The following is a 24,572-nucleotide window of genomic DNA, read 5'->3' on the forward strand; positions in this document are numbered from 1 at the left end:
CAACTTTAGAAATATATCCATGTAATCTCTCAAATGATCTCACTGGTGGTTATAATTTCTCACATACAGTAAACATGTATCTCGGGTCCTCAGAAATAAATCTGATGATGTCGGCAAAACATGAGTTCTGTGTAGGCATTAATATTATCAAGAAAAATAAAAGATTTGTTCAAGTGATTGCATTTAGATTTAAACTGAACACAATTTTCAGATTAGAATTAGTCATTATTTTCAATTATTTTAAAAAAGCTATGATCATCTTTTTATGCCCCCACAAAGTGGCGGCATATAGGGTTGCCCTTGTCCGTACGTACGTCTGTCTGTCTGTACGTACGTACGTCCCGAAGATTGTTTCCGATCTAATTCTTGAAAACAGTTTGTCCAATCCTCACCAAACTTTAAACACATGTTTGTGACCATAATATCTTGATCAAGTTCGATAGTCATGGAAATCGCTTTAGTCATTTAGGAGTTACGGCCCTTTTTTGCCAAAAATACTTCAAAAATATATGTTTCCAATCTAATTCTTGAAAACTGTTTGTCCAATCCTCACCAAACTTTAAACACATGTTTGTGACCATAATATCTTGATCAAGTTCGATAGGCATGGAAATCGCTTTAGTCATTTAGGAGTTACGGCCCTTTTTTGCCAAAAATACTTCAAAAATATATGTTTCCAATCTAATTCTTGAAAAGTATGTGTCCAATGTGGATCCAACAAGTTTTTTCCTGCCTGAATGGTGCCATATAACCTATACAGTCTTGCGATGCCGTAAAACCCAACTCAACTCAACTTATCCTATATGTGCAGATTATCCTGAATAATCATTATGGCTTATTTTCTGTGACAAAAAATCAAAGTGGGGGCATCCGTGTCCTATGGACACATTTCTAGTTCCAGACACTATGAGGCTTCATGCTTCTTAAACAAATATTTATAAATGTAGATCTAGCATTTTTTTCTAAATCGTAATAATTGTTTAGAAGCTTTGAACAGCAAATTTGAGTGCAAAAAAAACAGCAATAATTAAAATATAATATGTTTGTTTCCGGTTTCATGAGCAAAAAAAAATAGGATAGGTAGGTCGGGGGGTTTTTGGGCAAAGTGTTTCTTAAGATTTTTCTGTTCCCAAAAATTATAAATGATATGCTTAAGAAGATATATAATCAGTATTAGCATCACTGGTATTGTTTATAGCCAAAAACATTTCATATTTAACTCTTAAAAGAAAAAAAAAAGAAAAAAATGTCCAGGCAATAAAATAAGAAAGCTTTAGGATTGGGCAAAAAAATCTGGTAGGTCGGGAAATCGGAAACTAACATTATTCTTTAACGCCTTATCATTTTAAATTTTTGCTTATAGTTTAAAGATTTTACAATTTTACTCAATGTGATATTGTATTTTGCTTTGAAGCGTTGAGGCTTTTAATGGCATTTTCACTTAAATTTGTTTTTCTTTTCATCCACAGCTTTAAGTCCTATCTCTTAAGTATGTTCTCACAAATTCTTTTTTGCTCTTTGCTTATTATAATAATGGTCACTGGCTTAAGTTTAGTTTCCCTTAAAAGTGCTTTTAACAACAAAAAGGCAAACTTGAATGAAATGTTAAACTAATAGATTAGTTGACAATCACCGTATAATCATTTCTTTCTTGTTTTACCCCTGACAAATGAAGTTTGAAAGGGGTATATTGAAGTCACCCTGTGGTCAGTTAGTCAGTTGGTTGCAATTTTCCTTGTCTGGAGGATACTTCAAAATACTTGGATGGAATTTTATTGCATTTTTACGATGATAGAACATAATTGGAAGAAGTGCAGTGTTCAAGAACCATAACTCTTTTTCAGCAAAGCAGAGTTATTGCCCTTTGTTACTTTTATTGTCAGCAGCATAATGTCTAAATTACTCAATGGATTTTAATTAAACAAGAAACATTGGTTAAGCATGATAAGTGAAAATGCAGTGTTCAATTATTAACCTTGGAGTTATGACCTCTTTTCAAAGAAATAGTTTGCTATTCCTGTGTCCAGGCGGTATCGGGGGTATTTGTCACTCTTGTGACAGCTCTAGTTTATAGTTGGCTTATTCATATACTGATATGTTCATTTAACTTAATATTTAAACTCCTAAATGCATGCTTGTTCATCATAATTATTCATAGTTTTCACATGCTTACTTTATCATAACTTACAACAAAGCTTAACAAATCTATTAAAACAATTTAAGTGAGTTTCTTCGTATAAAATTGCTTAACAGTCTTAATATACTGGTTAATATTTTAATATTTTGAAAATCAATGGAATTTTCTAAGGAGTATGTCAAAAACAAAGATTACATTAAATCAATTTGGTCAGATTAGTGATTTTGTTTTCTGCAATCTTTCTTGTTATCCTGCTTAATGTTATAAGCTTTGAAAAAAACAACAGCTTTTCTATAGTGGTGTATTTTCTTTAGTGTGTAATTATTGTTTCAACAATGTTTTTTGTCATGTTTCAAACATTAGCTTTCATAAAAAAAGCTAGTTATATAGTGGAAGCATATTTCATGTATAACAGCCATCTTTAACACTGTTTCATTATTTTTTCAGTTGTCCATTCAGCTACAACAGAGCAGCGAATACTGGTCAGACAAAGTTCGAGAACTTACCCAACAACTAGGCCAAGCAAAATCCCTTGTAGCCAGCCCAAGACGATAACACAGTCCTCCCTGCTTTTAGCAAGAAAATCATCTGTCTGGCACCGTGGCACAATTTTTACACATTGACTTTGGTGAAAATGTCTGAAATATGTTGCATACAAACCCATTGTTGGATGTCAGGTCTTTTTTACCACACTGAATAAGTTCGTCAGTTGAAATTTTGAATAAGAAATTGGTCTGTGTACATTTTCGAATGTTTTGATCTAGTTGAAGAAAGTAGGGTTTGACTGGTTGTTAATGCTGACTGGTAGACTTGTTTAACGATAGTTCATTACATGAATGTAGACATTTTACTGTCATTAAAGGGCACTTTGTTGATTATTCTAATTCTGTTTTGGATAAGTTGAGCTTTATTTTGTCTCGATTCACTGTCCAGTTGGACTGCTTTGAGCTCTGTGGTTTTTATCCAGTCCTCAACACATGTTTTGTTTGTTTTTAAATTCTGATTGTACGATTCTTGTATCAATGATATTTATCATTATTGATATTATGATCTGCATCATTATTTTATGATCTGTATTATTAATTTTTGACATATATTTCACAGAATAATTGACTGCACAGTGCACAAATATTGTCTCAAAAAATGTTTGAACGTTTGTTCCAAGTTTGCACAAATGTTGCAACGACTCTCCTTGTTTCGTGAAATGTTGCTTCATGGGTGTGCGAAATTGTCTGTAATGTTTGAATGTGAAATTGTTTAAAATTGTGCCTTGGTGACATATGCAGTACCATTTTTAGGGGTGAAAGTGAAATTGGTCTTAGTAACATTAAACGAAGAAGGAAATAGTTTCATTTTCACCCCTCAATTTCCATTGTCAGCTAACATGATACTTTTTGCCTTTATACTTCATACATGCTGTGGGAAAATTGACTTGACTGATGAAATATTGTTTATATGAATATGCATAAGGCCGGGGAAACCACTCTATTTCCACCTTGTATTGACAGTTGTCTCTACTGGCGAGTGGCTGAAGTGGCTGTTTTCAATTTGAAGTAATCTGGTGGACCCCGTTCAATTCCAGCTTTCTATGGGAAAACATTAGGATGAGTGTCTATGCATATTTCCTGCCTCATTAATCATTCATGATTTCAAATAGCCCACAGTACACAAAGAAGCGTAGAGCAGTAGTGAATCAGTGGTATCTGACAATGTCAATTTCAAGCAGGTTGTAGTTTTTAATCTCAACAAAACCAAGAACCTCAGCTGAATGTTTGAACGTGTACCATTATAATACCTGTTTAATGATAATATTAAAACATAGGATGTGTCTTATTTTTTTATTGGTGAGTAATTATGTTCCAGTTGTGTGAATGTTTGTTCATTAAAAATCACTAGAACATAAATCAGTATTTACCAATACCTGATAATTGAAGGACCATACTTCAAAACCAAAATTTATATAGTTAACATTCGCTACTATGGTGGAAACCTGTTGTCTTGATTTCCCAGAGACCCGCCAAAATATCTTGAGCCTCGCAAATATCCATATATCAAGGGAATGGTTACAAAGAGTAAAACCAAATCGGCCCTTTACATCCAGTTCGAGCGAACTTGGAAATCGAGTCAAGCGATATTGCGTCAACAGGTTTCATCCATCACTGATTTATATTTGACATGCTATGCATTTGAGTAACCAAATTTATTGAAAGGTATTAATATTGTTGAATTGCTCACAAGAATTCTGCTGTATTTGAAAATTGTGATATGTTTTTTTTGTTTGATGTGTGTCTCAAAATGTCTGTGATCTATTATTTTTATATTATTTCTTAGTTTTAATTGTCAGCTCTATTTATTGTTTTATTTAAAATTGTTTTATTTATACTTAATAATATATACCAAACCATTTTATTTGATGACAAATAATCTCATGTTTATGTCAAAAAAATTTGAGTTTTATTTTGACATTTAGTGACCAAAATGTAATATCAGTCTGTAAAAGATATATATATATATCTCAGATAGATCTGAAGAAAACTATTCCCTTTCGATGGTTCTTATTAAAGGGACTAGACACCAGATGGTCCCAAAATCGACAAATACAGTATTTCCTCAAAACAAGCCTAGAATTGTCAATAGAAGTATTCAAAGGTCGTATTAGGCCGATAATACATCATTTTACTTGACTTTTCGATGTCTCAACTAATTTAACCCGTTGAAAAAACAGGACATAACAGTTTCTCAGTTTATAGTGTGTATATTTAACATGCGATAGTTACATGATTAGTACAGATACATCTACCGACACTATTTTTAAGACAAATACAGTAAACATGAAACTGCGAAAGATACATGTGTCTTCAGCAATATGATACATCAGTAAGTAAGATTCAATGCGTTGTACACAATGATATCAGTTTTATATAAGTTTTTGACAATATCATTTTTTCTTGCAATGGAATCAACTGGTGTCTAGTCCCTTTAAAGTGTTTAAGGGTTGTTAGATTATACTATCAAATCCATCTTAGCTTACTTGTTCACTACCCATGTACAATATTCTATTTACTAGGTGAAAAGTTAATTCCGTCCGTTTTAATATCGTGGTATATTTATCATATTTACCTTGTGTCATTTTCATTTGTACTGTTTACATTGTATATTTATTATTACTAGTTAGTTAAACTAAATGGTTGACTGCCAGTTAATTTTGTATTGTGCATGTTTATACTGAACTTGAAAATACTGTTTCAAGACTTAAATATATATGAATGCAGTTGCTTAAAAGGCTAACTAGTACGAAGCATGTATTATGCACTGCTTACATGTTTGAAATTTGCACCATATGTGAATTAAACTTGAATTATTATGCAAATGCTTACATATCACCAAGTTTATTTAAGTGAGGGATTATAAATGTACTATTTCTACAATTATTATCATAATATTATTAATAATATTATTTTTCTGTTTGCAAACAAACAAAATTTATCTGTGATGTTAGATAATTCTAGTAATCCGGAAAAAAGGCTTATTAGACAAAGTTATATTTTTCAAATTTTCTAGAAATTAATAGTTTTAGGTCACAGTATTTAGTATGTTTTTTCTTACAGTATGTGTTATGTTCAAATTGTGTGGCAAATAGGCTGGTAGTTTAGGACTCTGCACAGTTTAGTATGTGTATTGCTACAAATCATGTATAGTTTTACAGGAGAATATTACAAAATAAATAAGCCCTGGCCTCTTAGCTTAGGACAGGGGGCAATAAATGAGTGTTTTTGTTTTTTATTTTATAGTTTATTTTATATTTCTTGTGTATGATATGAAGTGATGATAATGACCATAATGAAAGCCTGTGTCATATGCTTTAATCGTAGCATTGCCTGAATTTGGGCTGGGATTAGTCTGTCATACGCCTTAATTATATGATTGCCAGAAACAAGGCTTGGATGAAAGCAATTGCCATCTTTCTAAATGGTAGCATTGCCTGAAAACAGGCTTGGATAGGAGCCTATGTCATGTTTCTGGATAGAGGCATTGCTTGAAACCAGGCTGTGATGGTAGTTTGTCATATTTCTGAATAGTAGCATTGCTTGAAACCAGGATGTGGTGGAAGGCTGTGTTATGTTTCTAAATAGTAGCATTGCCTGAAACCAGGCTGAGATGGAAGCTTGTGTCATGTTTCTAAATAGTAGCATTGCCTAAAACCAGGCTGTGATGGAAGCCTGTGTCATTTTTTTCTAAATAGTAGCATTGCCTGAAACCAGGATATGGTGGAAGCCTGTGCCATATTTCTAAATAGAAGCATTGCCTGAAACCAGGATGTGGTGGAAGCCTGTGTCATATTTCTAAATGGTAGCATTGCCTAAAACCAGGCTGTGGTGGAAGCCTGTGTCATATTTCTAAATGGTAGCATTGCCTGAAACCAGGCTGTGGTGGAGGCCTGTGTCATATTTCTAAATGGTAGCATTGCCTGAAACCATGATGTGGTGGAAGCCTGTGTCATATTTGTAAATGGTAGCATTGCCTAAAACCAGGCTGAGATGGAAGCTTGTGTCATGTTTCTAAATAGTAGCATTGCCTGAAACCAGGCTGTGATGGAAGCCTGTGTCATTTTTTTCTAAATAGTAGCATTGCTTGAAACCAGGATGTGGTGGAGGCCTGTGTCATATTTCTAAATGGTAGCATTGCCTAAAACCAGGCTGAGAAGGAAGCCTGTGTCATGTTTCTGAATAGTAGCATTGCCTGAAACCAGGATGTGGTGGAAGCCCGTGTCATATTTCTAAATGGTAGCATTGCTTGAAACCAGGATGTTGTGGAAGTCTGTGTCATATTTCTAAATGGTAGCATTGCCTGAAACCAGGCTTTGATGGAAGCCTGTGTCATTTTTTTCTAATATTGTAGCATTGCCTGAAACCAGGCTGTGGTGGAGGCCTGTGTCATGTTTCTAAATAGAAGAATTGCCTGAAACCAGGCTGAGATGGAAGCTTGTGTCATGTTTCTAAATAGTAGCATTGCCTGAAACCAGGCTGTGATGGACGCCTGTATCATTTTTTTCTAAATAGTAGCATTTCTTGAAACCAGGATGTGGTGGAGGCCTGTGTCATATTTCTAAATGGTAGCATTGCCTAAAACCAGGCTGAGAAGGAAGCCTGTGTCATGTTTCTGAATAGTAGCATTGCCTGAAACCAGGATGTGGTGGAAGCCTGTGTCATATTTCTAAATGGTAGCATTGCCTGAAACCAGGATGTGGTGGAGGCCTGTGTCATATTTCTAAATGGTAGCATTGCCTAAAACCAGGCTGTGGTGGAAGCCTGTGTCATATTTCTAAATGGTAGCATTGCCTGAAACCAGGCTGTGGTGGAGGCCTGTGTCATATTTCTAAATGGTAGCATTGCCTGAAACCATGATGTGGTGGAAGCCTGTGTCATATTTGTAAATGGTAGCATTGCCTAAAACCAGGCTGAGATGGAAGCTTGTGTCATGTTTCTAAATAGTAGCATTGCCTGAAACCAGGCTGTGATGGAAGCCTGTGTCATTTTTTTCTAAATAGTAGCATTGCTTGAAACCAGGATGTGGTGGAGGCCTGTGTCATATTTCTAAATGGTAGCATTGCCTAAAACCAGGCTGAGAAGGAAGCCTGTGTCATGTTTCTGAATAGTAGCATTGCCTGAAACCAGGATGTGGTGGAAGCCCGTGTCATATTTCTAAATGGTAGCATTGCTTGAAACCAGGATGTTGTGGAAGTCTATGTCATATTTCTAAATGGTAGCATTGCCTGAAACCAGGCTATGATGGAAGCCTGTGTCATTTTTTTCTAATATTGTAGCATTGCCTGAAACCAGGCTGTGGTGGAGGCCTGTGTCATGTTTCTAAATAGAAGAATTGCCTGAAACCAGGCTGAGATGGAAGCTTGTGTCATGTTTCTAAATAGTAGCATTGCCTGAAACCAGGCTGTGATGGACGCCTGTATCATTTTTTTCTAAATAGTAGCATTTCTTGAAACCAGAATGTGGTGGAGGCCTGTGTCATATTTCTAAATGGTAGCATTGCCTAAAACCAGGCTGAGAAGGAAGCCTGTGTCATGTTTCTGAATAGTAGCATTGCCTGAAACCAGGATGTGGTGGAAGCCCGTGTCATATTTCTAAATGGTAGCATTGCTTGAAACCAGGATGTTGTGGAAATCTGTGTCATATTTCTAAATGGTAGCATTGCCTGAAACCAGGCTATGATAGAAGCCTGTGTCATTTTTTTCTAATATTGTAGCATTGCCTGAAACCTGGCTGTGGTGGAGGCCTGTGTCATGTTTCTAAATAGAAGAATTGCCTGAAACCAGGCTGGGATGGAAACCTGTGTCATGTTTTTAAATAGTAGCATTGCCTGAAATCAGACTGGGAAGGTAGCGCATATTAAAATTCATTTCTAACTGACGGCAATGCCTTTAAAAAGCTCAAATGCCTGTCTCCATCACCATTTAAATAGTAGCATTTTATGAAAACAAAATTGGATGAAAGCCTGTGTCATTTCTTAATCGCAGCATTGCCAAAACATCGGATTGGAATGTTTTCTTATATATGTTTATTTTTCACTATAAAACATTCTCTTTTAATAACCAACTCGCACACTTAAACATTTTTAAAGTATAAAATAACATAATTTATTCAATTGTTTTTTGTTTGCCGAAACAACAGCAAAAGAGACCAGAGAACCATTTCCCAGCCTTGGATCCTTTCTTTTTCTTCTTTGCATCTTTGACATGGACCTCCATCTCGTCATTGCCCTTCAACTTGGTCGTTGCGTCATTGGCTTTGTCGTAACCATCAGGATAACTGTTTTCAGTGAGACAGTACCGAGTCCTGAACTCTGTGAATTGGATGATTTCACTGTCCTCTGCAAAACAAAACAAAAACACATTGCTGCTCTTTTTCATTATAAACACAAATATGATGCTGTTGCAAAGTTAGATACTATCTCTGATAAGGGTACTAGTTAAACAAATTTTGAATAAAAAATACATCAAAATGGTTTGCGCATACGTTAGACCAATACTTAAAACACTCACGTGATTCCTGGTCCACTTGTTGGCCCTTGCCATTGGCCTCTTCCCTTTGGCGGGCCCGCTCAAGGTCCTTGGCGACACACTGTATCATGTTTTCAATCATGACTCTTATGGCAGCGCGACCGCTGAAGTCGATGTTAGCGATGACCGTCCCGTCCTTTAGCTCGCCGTTTTGTCTTGGTGAGAGGTCTTGGTTTGTCAGAGAGACTAGCGGTGTGTCGTCTGACAAAGAAAGATATGAACTATGAATTTCAATTAAACTGTACTTTGTTAAACATTTATATTTTAAACTTAGACGTTGAAGTGCAGTATTGAATACATAGTTTTCAATGTTGTTTACAATAGCGGATTCAGGCGGCGCAACCGGCGCCGCATCCCAACCCCTCCTAAAATCGTGCAAAATTAATTACGCCCAAAGTCGTCGAAAATACACCATTTAGGACAAGAAATTGTTATCTTTTTCTGGACACCCCGCCCCATCCCCACCAAAATAACACTTCAATCCAAATAAATTTCGGATCTGAGAGAACGGCGCGAGGCAACGGTGAAATCCTAGATCCGCCCTTAATTTATGTCAAAGTTAACATGTATATCGAATGACCATTATTTGTTAACATTATGTTTAAAAAAAACACCAACGCAAACTTTGCAATATCTTTTATAATGGTTGACAATTTCTGTCAGTGCTGTTAGTAATCATGTTAACACATTCACCTTTTATTTGTTCTTGCATTGTGTCTGATCCAGTTAGCCTAATTTCATCATCCAGTCCCTGTTCGTCAAGTTTCTGGGCAACACTGTCAACCATGTTCTCAGCCATCAGCCCGATAATGGACCGGCCACTGGCATCTAGATCGGGGATAACGGTCCCGTATTTGAATACATAGGGCTGAGATCTGTCTACGGAGACATGTTCAGGCAAATCTGAAAGAATGAAATTAATAAAAGAAACTTAGTATAACCCATTGCTTCGTTGATAGTTTCAAGTTCACGTGCATTAAAATGTTGTTATTCGAACTCACCATCGTAAGACTGAACTTCACTTCTGACTTCGTTGTCTTCTAGTAAGACAGCAACATGTGGTTTATTTTCTTCCTCAAGTTTTTCCTTTACTGACGTAACGAGGTTTGTGATCATGCCTCGGAGGACATCTCGGCCTTGACCTTCAATGTCCAATATTTTCGCTCCATCCTTGAACGTTTCACTTTTTGTTTCCATTTTGTATTGTGCTTTGTACACACGCGGTTATGGCTGGTCGACCTTTTTTGTTTCTATGAACAACAACGTCAAGATGATAACGTCATGACGTCACTCTGTTGTTTGCATTATGTGACGTCAGGTTAGTGTTCGTAATTATTATTGTTTTTTTTTCAGTCTAAGATCGCTATATATTTTAAAGCTGCATTTTCACAGATTGAACGTTTTTTATTTTTTGTCTTGGAAAGAGATTTTCTTTTGCAAAAATCCATGGAAACCAATTATATATGACTGCTGACGAAAAATAAAATTGCAGATTTTTATATTTAAGTTCAAAAATTGATGTTTTGTGCATTTTTCTTAAAACGTTAGGACGTTTTAAGCTATAAAACATTTATTTTCGAACGGAAATATGAAAATCTACGATCTGATTTTTGTCAGCAATCTTTTATCATTGATTTGCAGATATTTACGCAAAAAAATAAATTTAAAAAAAAGTGTTAAAAAGGTCAATCTGTGAGAGTGCAGCTTTAAAGAGTAAGCATCAAAAGCTATATTTAAAATGTGGCGTTCTTACACTGAAACTAATCATTTTTTTCCATTTTATTTATTATATGCCTACAATAATATAAAACAACAACAGTGCATTGTAGTTGTTTAGAAAAAACGCGCAAAAATGCATGCGAACGAAAATGTTAATAAGCCTTTTGCCTCCTGACGCTGAAGTGAAAGCTGGGTAAAACTTCAAAACAGTGAACTATATAACATGGTTTTATTTAATATTGATAAATCTATATAAATCAATGGAAAGCATAAAGTAAATAAATAAATAATTGATAATTTCTGAAAGACATTATTTTCATTGACCTTATTAAAAATTATAACTGTTATGTTGAAAAGAGATTTCGTTACAATATAAGAGGAAGTCGATTGGATAGATTTTGTAGCGAGCGCGACAACATACACAGGTACGATAGTGGCTTTGAAGGTCAATGGCAAAGGCAAAAGAGAATACAACTCTCTTACCATGCACGACCACACGTACGCGAGGTCAAAAGGGCCAACAGATCCCTTCAGAGAAAAGCATGCTCAACCCTGAAGGTTTCGACTGGTCTTTATATACATATATTCTCCATCAACACGGAGACCTGGATATGCCAATTTGCATGTAATCAAGTACATCAACGTATTACGAACGGACTCCCGCCTATAGCGGAACGTTACAATAGTACGTTGATGTACTTGGTTGGTAATATTTGGCATTACCAGTTCTCCGTATATTCAGGACCTATGTATATAAGACTAGTCGACCCCTTCAGGGCTGAGCATGCTTTTCTCTGAATGGATCTGTTGCGTCTTTGGTCTCGCACGATACAAAAGTTTTGAATGTTGTTTATGTAAATGTTTACATGTATATCCAATGACCATTATTTGTTAACACCATGTTTAAGGAAAAGCACCAACGCAAACTTTGCGATATATAGTATAATGTATCACTGTCTGTGTCAGTGCTGTGAGTAATCATGTTTACACATTCACCTTTTATTTTTTCTTGCATTATGTCTGATCCAGTTAGTCTAATTTCACCATCCAGTCCTTGTTCGTCAAGTTTCTGGGCAACACTGTCAACCATGTTCTCAATCATCAGCCTGGTAATGGACCGGCCACTGGCATCTAGATCGGGGATAACGGCACCGTCTTTAAAGATGTACGGCTGAGATGTGTCTTCGGAGACATTCCTAGGCAGTTCTAAAAGAATGCAAGCAATAAAATAAAACTTAGTATAAACCATTCGTTGGGAGTTTCAAGTTCACGTGCATTAAACTGTTTACAAAAAGTTAGTATTCGTCTTCACTTTCACAGATCAATTTGACAACTATTTTTTTTTGGTCTTAGAATTATCTAATTTTTGCGTAAATTTCTGCGAACCAGTGATATAAGACTGCTGACAAAGGATCAGATCGCAGTTTTTCATATTGACGCTCAAAATATTATGTTTTATGCCGAACAACCCCTCATTTTTATGAAAGCGTTCGTAACGCTTTTAGCCAAAAAACTTCAATACTTGAACGCAAATATGAACATTTGCGATCTGATATGTTGTCACTAGTTTTATATCACAGGTATTCAGACATTTACGCAAAGATTGGTTCAAGACATTGTTTAAAGTTGCCAAAACGGTCAATCTGAAGGAGTGTAGCTTTACGTGGTTTGCAATTTGTTCAATATTTTATATAACAAAGCCGCTAAAGAACTCACCATCGTAAGACTGAACTTCAGTTCTGACTTTGTTGTCTTCTCGTATAACAGCAACGTGTGGTTTATTTTCTTTCTCAAGTTTATCCTTTACTGACGTCACGAGGTTTGTAATCATGCCTCGGAGGACATCTCGGCCTTGACCTTCAATGTCCAATATTTTCGCTCCATCCATGAACGTTTCTCCTTTTGTTTCCATTTTTGTTTTGTGATTTGTACACACGCGTTTATAGGTGGTCGACCTTTTTTGTTTCTATGAACAACAACGTCAAGATGATAACGTCAAGACGTCACTACGTTGTTTGTATTATGTGACGTCAGGTTGGTATTCGTAATTATTGTTGTTGTTTTTCAGTCTAATATCGCTATATAATATTTATTTTAAAAGCTATATTTTACGATTGGCATTTCAATATGTCGCGTTCTTACACTGAAACAAATTATTTTTCTTTTAATTCATATCTAAAGTCATATAAAAAAAGACAGTGCAGTGTAGTTGTTCAGAAAAACGCGCAAAATTGCAATCGAAACTAAATGTTTCTAAGCCTCTGGCACGCTGACGCTGATAAGAAGTGCATATTGGTTAAAATTTAAAACCAGTGAACAATATAAAAAAATAATGCAATATTTTATTGATAAATCTATATAAATCATTGGAAAGCGTAAAATAAATAAATCATTGATAATTTCTGAACAATCGGGCCATTATTTTCATTGACCTTATTTAAAAGTAATCACTGTTATGTTGGAAACGAGTTTTCGTTAAAAAAAGGAAGTCGATTGGATAGATTTCGAATCGATTGCGACAATATACACAGTTACGATAGTGGCTTTGGATGCCAATTGCAAAGGCAAAAGAGAAGACAAATCTCGTACCATGCACGACAACACGTACACGTAAGAGTGGTGGCACTAAGAGACGGTCTCAATTACGGCACCGCTATTTCCAGATCAAAATCTTCCAAGATTTCAAATCATGCGGGGATTTTTGAAAAAAAAGTGAATTGTAGTTGTTGTTTTTTTTAAATCGTGCCGAATCGCATACTATCTAAAAAGGATGTGTAATATTTCAAAACGGCAACATTGCCTGAAACAATGCTTAGATGAAAGCCTATGACATATTTCAAAATGATAGCATTACATGAAAACAGGCTAAACTTTTTCAACCTATGCGACATTTCTAAATGGTGTCATTCCCTACAACCAGGCTAGGATGAAAGCTTGCATCATACTTCTAATAATCGGGTAACATAGCCTGAAAACAAGCTCGGATAAAAGCACACGTCGCATTTCAAATTGAAAGCAATGTTCTAAATGGATGAATTTCATGTTAACAAATGATGTCATTCCCTGAAACCAGGCTGGGATAAAACCCCAGTGTCAGACAGGTTCGGATGAAAGCGCATGTCATATTTCAAAATGGCAGCAATGCCTATAACAGATTCAAATGCCAGTCGGCGAACAAAATTGGATGAAAGCCAAAATCGCAGGATTACCAAAACTGGCCTGGATCAAAACCTAAATTTTATACCACATTTCTAAATGACAGCATCGCCTGAAAACAGCCTGTATTGAATGTATACACCAACATGTAAGTCACATTCGTAAATGGCAGCATCGTCTGTTGACAGGCTTGGTGAAAGCGTATGTTACAATTCTTAATGCCAGTATTACATGAAAAAGGCTGAGATAAAAACCTATCACACTATAACTGGATGTGCGTTTTGGAATCCAGATTGTTACTATAACCAACCTTTGTGTGTCAATTTGACTTTGAAGATTATTGAACACCAATATAAGTTTATTTGAGTGTTGTTCTTAAATACGTTCTTATTTAGTTTTCACCATGAAACATACCTTTTATAAATAACTCACACAATTTAACAGGTTTTTTAAGTTTATTTTAAAAAGATGTAACATTTATTCAATTGTTTTCTGTTTGCCGAAGCAACATCGAAAGAGTCCAGAAAACCATTTCCCAGCCTTGAATCCTTTTTTCGTCTTCTTTGCATCTTTGACATGGACCTTTACTTCGTCATTACCCTTCAATTTGGTCGTTATGTCACTGCTTTTGTCGTAACCATCGGGATGGTTGTTTTCAGTGAGAAGGTACTGATTCTTGTCGACTGTGAACTCGATGATTTCATTGTCCTCTGCAAAATAAAATACATATTCAACATTGATTCCCGATTTCACAACAAACACAAGTATGAAGTTGTTACGAAGTAATATGATAAGTATTATCTCTGATCAGGACCTAGTAAAGAAATGAATACAGTTTCATCCAAATAGTTTAGCGCATACGTGAGATTAATACTTACGTGATTCCTCGTCCACTTGTTGGCCCTTGACATCGTCCTCTTCCCTCTGGCGGGCCCGCTCAAGGTCCTTGGCGACACACTGTATCATGTTTTCAATCATGACTCGTATTGCAACGCGTCCGCTTGATTCGATGTCAGCGATGACAGTCCCGTCCTTAACCTCGCCGTTTTGTCCTGGTGAGAGGTCTTGTTGACCAGAGTATTGCGGTGTGTCGTCTGACGAAGAAGGATATGAAATATGAATTCAATTATACTGTATTCTGTTAAACATTTACATTTTAACTTAAAGGTTGAAATGCAATATTGAATATATAGTGTAACGTTCCGCTATAGGCGGAAGTGCGTTCGTAGTGTAAAGAGCGAGGCCAAAAGGGCCAACAGATCCCTTCAGAGAAAAGCATGCTCAACCCTGAAGGTTTCGACTGGTCTTTATATACATATATTCTCCATCAACACGGAGACCTGGATATGCCAATTTGCATGTAATCAAGTACATCAACGTATTACGAACGGATTCCCGCCTATAGCGGAACGTTACAATAGTACGTTGATGTACTTGGTTGGTAATATGCAATTTGGCATTACCAGTTCTCCGTATATTCAGGACCTATGTATATAAGACTAGTCGACCCCTTCAGGGCTGAGCATGCTTTTCTCTAAATGGATCTGTTGCGTCTTTGGTCTCGCACGAGACAAAAGTTTTGAATGTTGTTTATGTCAATGTTTACATGTATATCCAATGACCATTATTTGTTAACACCATGTTTAAGGAAAAGCACCAACGCAAACTTTGCGATATCTATTATAATGGTTCACTTTTTTTGTCAGTGCTGTGAGTAAACATGTTTTAACATTCACCTTTTATTTGTGCTTGCACTGTGTCTGATCCAGTTAGCCTAATTTCATCATCCAGTCCCTTTTTGTCAAGTTTTTGGGCAACACTGTCAACCATGTTCTCGACCATCAACCTGATAATGGACCGGCCACTGGCATCTAGATCTAGGATAACAGCCCCGTCTTTGAATCTGTCTAGGTTGACATTATCAGGCAGTTCTGAAAGAAAGAAAGCAATAACAGAAAACTTCCGTCGAAACTCGCTATGTCGAACTCTGTTATCTCGATGTTACGGTTACTTTTCTCGAATAGTTTGGGTTCAGTTTGACATGTTTTGTACTTCGGTTATATCGACTTTAATACATACAGTATTAAACCATTTCTTCGTTTAGAGGTCTTCACGTGCATTAAACTGTTTACTAAATGTTATTATTCGAATGTTCTTAAGTGATTAACATTTTGTTCAATATTTTATCAAAAAAGCCGCAAAGGCACTCACCATCGTAACATTGAACTTCAGTCTGTGATCTGAGTTTGTTGTCTTCTAGTAAGACAGCACCATCTGGTTTATTTTCTTCCTCAAGTTTATCCTTTACTGACGTCACGAGGTTTGTTATCATGCCTCGGAGGACATCTCGGCCTTGACCTTCAATGTCCAATATTTTCGCTCCATCCATGAACGTTTCACCTTTTGTTTCCATTTTGTCTTGTGCTTTGTACACACGCGGTTATGGCTGGTCGACCTTTTTTGTTTCTATGAACAACAACGTCAATATGATAACGTCATGACGTCACTATGTTGATTGCATTATGTGACGTCAGGTTAGTGTTCGTAATTATTGTTGTTTTTCAGTCTAAGGTCGCTATATATTTTAAAGAGTAAGCATCAAAAGCTATATTTTACGATTGGCATTTTAATATGTGACATTCTTACACTTAAACAAATCATTTTTCCATTTTATTTATTTTATGCCTACAATAATATAAAAAACAACAACAGTGCATTGTAGTTGTTCAGAAAAACGCTCAAAATTACATGCGAACGAAAATGTGTCTATGCCTTTTGCACGCTGACGCTGATAAGAAGTGAAAGCTGGGTAAAAATTCAAAATAGTGAACTATATAACATGGTTTTATTTAATATTGATAAATCTATATAAATCAATGGAAAGCATAAAGTAAATAATTAATTGATAATTCCTGAAAAACATTATTTTCATTGACCTTATTAAAAATTATAACTGTTATGTTGAAAAAAAAGATTTCGTTATAAAAGAGGAATTTGACTGGATAGATTTTGTAACGAGCTCGACAATATACACAGGTACGATAGTGGCTTTGAAGGTCAATGGCAAAGGCAAAAGAGAAGACAACTCTCTTACCATGCACGACCACACGTACGAGTGGTGGCACTAAGAGACGGTCTCGTTTACGGCACCGCCATTTCAAGATCAAACTCCTGCAGGATTTTAAACCCTGTAAGGAACTAAAAAAAGGTAATTGTTTTTTGTTTTGTTTTTAAATATCGCGCGGCATTGCATACTAATGAAAAAGCCTGTGTCATATTTCAAAATGACAATATTGACTGAAACAGGGCTTAGACGAAAGCCGATGACATATTTTTAAATGGTAGCATTGCCTGAAAACAGGCTAAATTGATGAAGCATAATTATGCAACCTTTCTAAATGATGCCATTTCCTGAAATGAGGCTATGATAAAAGCCTGCATTATATTTCTTATGGTAGCAAAGCCTGAAAACAAGCTCGGATAAAAGTTCACGTCGCATTTCAAATTGAAAGATATGTTCTAAATGGTTGAATTTCATGAAAACAAATGATGTCATTCCCTGAAACCAGGCTGGGATAAAATCCCAGTGGCATATTTCTAAATATTATCATTGCCTGAAGACATGTTAGGATGAAAGCGCATGTCACATTTCAAAATGGCAGCAATGCCTATAACAGACTCAAATGCCAGCCGGCGAACAAAATTGGATGAAAGCCAAAATCGCAGGATTACCAAAACTGGCCTGGATCAAAACCTAAATTTTATACCACATTTCTAAATGACAGCATCGCCTGAAACCAGCCTGTATTGAAAGTATACACGAACATGAAAGTCGCATTCGTAAATGGCAGCATCGTCTGTTAACAGGCATGGTGAAAGCGTATGTCGCAATTCTTAATGCCAGTATTACATGAAAAAGGCTGAGATAAAAACCTATCACACTATAACTGGATGTGCTTTTTTGGAATCCAGATTGTTACTATAACCAACCTTTGCGTGTCATTTTGACTTTGAAGTTTATTGAACACCAACATAAGTTTATTTGAGTGTTGTTCTTAAATACGTTCTTATATAGTTTTCACCATAAAGCATACCTTTTATAAATAACTCACACAATTAAACAGGTTTTTTAAGTTTATTTTAAAAAGATGTAACATTTATTCAATTGTTTTCTGTTTGCCGAAGCAACATCGAAAGAGTCCAGAAAACCATTTCCCAGCCTTGAATCTTTTTTTCGTCTTCTTTGCATCTTTGACATGGACCTTCACTTCGTCATTACCCTTCAATTTGGTCGTTACGTCACTGCTTTTGTCGTAACCATCGGGGTGGTTGTTTTCAGTGAGAAAGTACTGATTCTTATCGACTGTGAACTCGATGATTTCATTGTCCTCTGCAAAATAAAATACATATTCAACATTGATTCCCGATTTCATAACAAACACAAGTATGAAGTTGTTACGAAGTAATATGATAAGTATTATCTCTGACCAGGACCTAGTAAAAAAATGAATACAATTTCATCCAAATAGTTTAGCGCATACGTGAGATTAATACTTACGTGATTCCTCGTCCACTTGTTGACCCTTGACATCGTCCTCTTCCCTCTGGCGGGCCCGCTCAAGGTCCTTGGCGACACACTGTATCATGTTTTCAATCATGACTCGTATTGCAACGCGTCCGCTTGATTCGATGTCAGCGATGACAGTCCCGTCCTTAACCTCGCCGTTTTGTCCTGGTGAGAGGTCTTGTTGACCAGAGTCTTGCGGTGTGTCGTCTGACGAAGAAGGATATGAAATATGAATACAATTATACTGTATTCTGTTAAACATTTACATTTTAACTTAAAGGTTGAAATGCAATCTTGAATATATAGTGTAACGTTCCGCTATAGGCGGAAGTGCGTTCGTAGTGTAACGAGCGAGGCCAAAAGGGCCAACAGATCCCTTCAGAGAAAAGCATGCTCAACCCTGAAGGTTTCGACTGGTCTTTATATACATATATTCTCCATCAACACGAAGACCTGGATATGCCAATTTGCATGTAATCAAGTACATCAACGTATTACGAACGGACTCCCGCCTATAGCGGAACTTTACAATAGTACGTTGATGTACTTGGTTGGTAATATGCAATTTGGCATTACCAGTTCTCCGTATATTCAGGACCCATGTATATAAGACTAGTCGACCCCTTCAGGGCTGAGCATGCTTTTCTCTGAATGGATCTGTTGCGTCTTTGGTCTCGCACGATACAAAAGTTTTGAATGTTGTTTATGTCAATGTTTACATGTATATCCAATGACCATTATTTGTTAACACCATGTTTAAGGAAAAGCACCAACGCAAACTTTGCGATATATAATGTATCCCAGTGTGTATAATGTATCACTGTCTTTGTCAGTGCTGTGAGTAATCATGTTTACACATTTACCTTTTATTTGTGCTTGCACTGTGTCTGATCCAATTAGCCTAATTTCACCATCCAGTCCGTGTTCGTCAAGTTTCTGGGCAACACTGTCAACCATGTTCTCAATCATCAGCCTGATAATGGACCGGCCACTGGCATCTAGATCGGGGATAACGGCACCGTCTTTGAAGATGTACGGCTGAGATGTGTCTTCGGAGACTTTTCTAGGCAGTTCTAATAGAATGCAAGCAATAAAATAAAACTTAGTATAAACCATTCGTTGGGAGTTTCAAGTTCACGTGCATTAAACTGTTTACAAAAAGTTAGTATTCGTCTTCACTCTCACAGATCAATTTGACAATTATTTTTTTTGGTCTTAGAATTATCTAATTTTTGCGTAAATGTCTGCGAACCAGTGATATAAGACTGCTGACAAAGGATCAGATCGCAGTTTTTCATATTGACGCTCAAAAAATTATGTTTTATGCCGAAAAACCCCTCATTTTTATGAAAGCGTTCGTAACGCTTTTAGCCAAAAAACTTCAATACTTGAACACAAATATTAACATTTGCGATCTGATATGTTGTCACTAGTTTTATATCACAGGTATTCAGACATTTACGCAAAGATTGGTTCAAGACATTGTTTAAAGTTGCCAAAATGGTCAATCTGAAGGAGTGTAGCTTTACGTGGTTTGCAATTTGTTCAATATTTTATATAACAAAGCCGCAAAAGAACTCACCATCGTAAGACTGAACTTCAGTTCTGACTTTTTTGTCTTCTCGTATAACAGCAACGTGTGGTTTATTTTCTTTCTCAAGTTTATCCTTTACTGACGTCACGAGGTTTGTAATCATGCCTCGGAGGACATCTCGGCCTTGACTTTCAATGTTTAATATTTTCGCTCCATCCATGAACGTTTCACCTTTTGTTTCCATTTTTGTTTTGTGATTTGTACACACGCGTTTATAGGTGGTCGACCTTTTTTGTTTCTATGAACAACAACGTCAAGATGATAACGTCAAGACGTCACTACGTTGTTTGTATTATGTGACGTCAGGTTGGTATTCGTAATTATTGTTGTTGTTTTTCAGTCTAATATCGCTATATAATATTTATTTTAAAAGCTATATTTTACGATTGGCATTTCAATATGTCGCGTTCTTACACTGAAACAAATTATTTTTCTTTTAATTCATATCTAAAGTCATATAAAAAAAAGACAGTGCAGTGTAGTTGTTCAGAAAAAAGCGCAAAATTGCAATCGAAACTAAATGTTTCTAAGCCTCTGGCACGCTGACGCTGATAAGAAGTGCATATTGGTTAAAATTTAAAACCAGTGAACAATATAAAAAAATAATGCAATATTTTATTGATAAATCTATATAAATCATTGGAAAGCGTAAAATAAATAAATCATTGATAATTTCTGAACAATCGGGCCATTATTTTCATTGACCTTATTTAAAAGTAATCACTGTTATGTTGGAAACGAGTTTTCGTTAAAAAAAAGGAAGTCGATTGGATAGATTTCGAATCGATTGCGACAATATACACAGTTACGATAGTGGCTTTGGATGCCAATTGCAAAGGCAAAAGAGAAGACAAATCTCGTACCATGCACGACAACACGTACACGTAAGAGTGGTGGCACTAAGAGACGGTCTCAATTACGGCACCGCTATTTCCAGATCAAAATCTTCCAAGATTTCAAACCATGCGGGGATTTTTAAAAAAAAAAGTGAATTGTAGTTGTTGTTTTTTAAATCGTGCCGAATCGCATACTATCTAAAAAGGATGTGTCATATTTCAAAACGGCAATATTGCCTGAAGCAATGCTTAGATGAAAGCCTATGACATATTTCAAAATGATAGCATTGCATGAAAACAGGCTAAACTTTTTCGACCTATGCGACATTTCTAAAAGGTGTCATTCCCTATAACCAGGCTAGGATGAAAGCTTGCATCATATTTATAATAATCGGGTAGCATAGCCTGAAAACAAGCTCGGATAAAAGCTCACGTCGCATTTCAAATTGAAAGCAATGTTCTAAATGGATGAATTTCATGTGAACAAATGATGTCATTCCCTGAAACCAGGCTGGGATAAAATCCCAGTGTCATATTTCTAAATAATATCATTGCCTGAAGACAGGTTCGAATGAAAGCGCATGTCAAAATGGCAGCAATGCCTATAACAAGCCCAAATGCCAGCCGGTGAACAAAATTGGATGAAAGCCAAAATCGCAGGATTACCAAAACTGGCCTGGATCAAAGTCCTACATTTTATAACACATTTCTAAATGACAGCATCGCCTGAAACCAGCCTGTATTGAAAGTATAAACGAACATGTTAGTCACATTCTTAATGTCAGCATTGCCTATTGCTGAAATAAAAACCACTATAACTGGATGTGTATTTTGGAATCCAAAATTGGTACTATAAACAACCTTTGTGTGTCAATTTGACTTTGAAGTTGATGATTTATGTTGTGTGTTTTTTTGCATTTGTGACATCAGACTTGCGTTCAATAAATGCGTAAGCAGTGAACGTTTCTTGTTTGGTTTTTCCGCTTGCAGTGTATGCGCTGCGTTGCAAAGGGGATACAAAAGAAAACGGTTTGCTTACGTTTTGTTAAAGCCCGCTCTTCTGAACGCATTGGTGGTAAGTAATAGTTTGTTCTGCTTGTAAAAGCGAAAGTCGATTGGATAAATTTGAGAGCCAATGGCAAAGGCGGACAGGAGTAGAGTCAGGTCTCGTACCGTGCACGACCACGTGTATGAGCAGGGTCTCAATATCAGCATCGCGTGTTCCTGTGTACCAAAAGGTCATTCGGAACTCCTCGGCCATTTTAATCGAAAACACTCCTCGGCCATTTTTATCGAAAACAACGTCGGATGTATTTGGACGGTTTACATACTCAAAAAGCGGTACGTTTAAGTCCGCTGCAAGTAGATCGCGTAGTAATTTTATTTAGCAGTTAAACTTTAGGACTTAACTTTTTGGAATCTTAATTATGTTTGCAATAATGCACTTCACTGGCAATCAATTTAACTACTTCAGCTGATGTACCGGCATACATCCGAGGTTGTTTTCGATGAAAATGGCCGAGGAGTTTTTCGATAAAAATGGCCGAGGAGTTTTTCAATAAAAATGGCCGAGGAGTTCCGAATGCCATAAGGTACAAATTCGTCAGGAGGTTTCAAATCTTGGGACATTTTTTTTTTTTTTTTTTTTTTTTGGGGGGGGGGGGGGTGGACAGTACGGTTAATGCAGATTTCAATGGCAGACTTTAATATCACTCTCCTGCGGAATATATTTTGGTATAAAGGCACATACTGGTCAACAAAAATACATATTTTGATATCTGAATTATTATTAGAATTTTGTTCTTGAATAATAATTGATTAAAATTGCCATATTTTAGGGTTTTATTAAAATAATATGCCTTCCATTTCTTTTGTCATCATTCTACTTATAGTATAAATAAACATTTTATAAATAAACGTATAATTACCATAACATTGCCTTCATAAAGAGCGTTTGGCAATTTTAATGAAAGTTGGGAGGTCTGTTTGAAACTTTTGTTGCATCCCATATCGGCAATAGGCGTGAAAAAATGTTTGTTTCCAGTAACCCGAACGACCCTATTTTGTATTCCAGTCCAAACACCTTTTTTTGCCGTTGTTTAGATTTGATTCGTTATATCCTAAAAATATTCATTTTTGAAAGAACATGTTAAAATTTGACCATTTTATATTTAAAATGTTCTACAAAAGTGACATACCCTAATATATGTCGGAATGGTACAGAACCTCGGTTTTTAAAAGAAAAAAGTTATTCCTATCTACCAGCACTATTTTTTTGGAGATGTAAATGGAAACAAAGAACTTTTTTGGGCCTTACATGCTCATTTAATCGCGCTTTTTAAATTTTCAAGTACGAAGAGTGCTTGATACTTTTTAGAAACAATTTATTACACAAAATGCGCGGTTAACTCAATCAATATGCCGCGTTTTTATCACCAACGACCGTATTTCTTCTCTCGACTCCGAAACATAATTATAGTTTAGGATTTTGATATATCACATTAAAGGTCAACAATATTAACATTTAGTTTCTCAGTCACCTCTACATTCGTTGTGTTTTTTTCAGTAAGTAAATCAAGCTTCATTTTAAATATAAAAATAATGTCCGTGCTGTTGTTTTTAAATAGTCAAATACTTTTATAAAAAGAATATTTGAAAATAAATGTTATGGGGATGAATGGTATTTAAATAAATGTAGCCCGCTTTTGGCTTCTAACAAATTGTCATATTTTCGGCGCGAAATGGGCGGAAACACGTCAGAATGTTACTTCAGTTTCAGCATTTTCGGTATTAAATCGGCAAATCATACAGCTATCTTCTCAAACCTTTGTATGTAATGCACAATATTAACGACGAAACGAACTGCACATAAGTGAAGTGTTCAGTACTTACAAAGGCTGCTAATTTAAACGGCTATATTCGTGGGAAGATTTAAACTAATTTATGCCTCTTGTCGCCATCAACATGCGAAAACAATTTTAAGTCATGAAAGGAAACCAGTACTGATGGCCATTATTATATAAGAAGCCATGAGAAAGTACTCCTGGTGAGGATCAACCCACACCGTGAACCCACAACCTCTTCGGTAAGAGGTGGACACCTAGATCACTCTAACACGTACGCTGACATGGATTTCAATGTGTGGCTAGAGTGAACTGTATACTATCTGACATAATATGCAATCTTATTGTGTGTATATATAATACTATATGTAAATTTATTTATGTTCACTGATACTCGGTTATTTTGTGCAATAAAATACGTAATGTTAATTTGTCTGTTCCTTTAATTTCCTTCCTTTCAAAACTGAAAACTGTATCATAACAAGAGGTCGAAATGACTACGGTTCCTAAGGGGTCGAAATATTTTGGGTTAATTAGAGGTGTGAAAGTCCCGGATGTTCGAAAACCCCAACAGCAATTGAAGAGTATGGTACGGAGCAGTACGGTTTTTAGACGATGCATATTATTAGTATAGCATAACCTTTC

General features: G+C 36.0%; 1 protein-coding gene across 21 annotated transcripts in view; it reads left to right on the top strand.

Annotated features, from left to right (window-relative positions):
- Positions 1–5,905, top strand: part of LOC128242756 (myosin-11-like) — an 86,277-nt gene extending 80,372 nt beyond the window's left edge. For 19 of the 21 annotated variants that reach the window (XM_052960032.1, XM_052960034.1, XM_052960033.1 and 16 more), the window contains one exon: positions 2,585–5,905. In XM_052960032.1, the coding sequence (XP_052815992.1) occupies positions 2,585–2,692 (108 nt within the window). In that variant the 3' untranslated portion in view covers positions 2,693–5,905. Of the gene's footprint in view, positions 1–1,469; positions 1,490–2,584 lie in introns of all 21 variants that reach the window. The other 2 variants (XM_052960040.1, XM_052960042.1) reach the window with 1 other exon arrangement.
- The last annotated feature ends 18,667 nt before the right edge of the window (positions 5,906–24,572 follow it).

Source organism: Mya arenaria, chromosome 8 (assembly GCF_026914265.1).
Source record: "Mya arenaria isolate MELC-2E11 chromosome 8, ASM2691426v1".
Lineage (NCBI taxonomy): Eukaryota > Metazoa > Mollusca > Bivalvia > Myida > Myidae > Mya > Mya arenaria.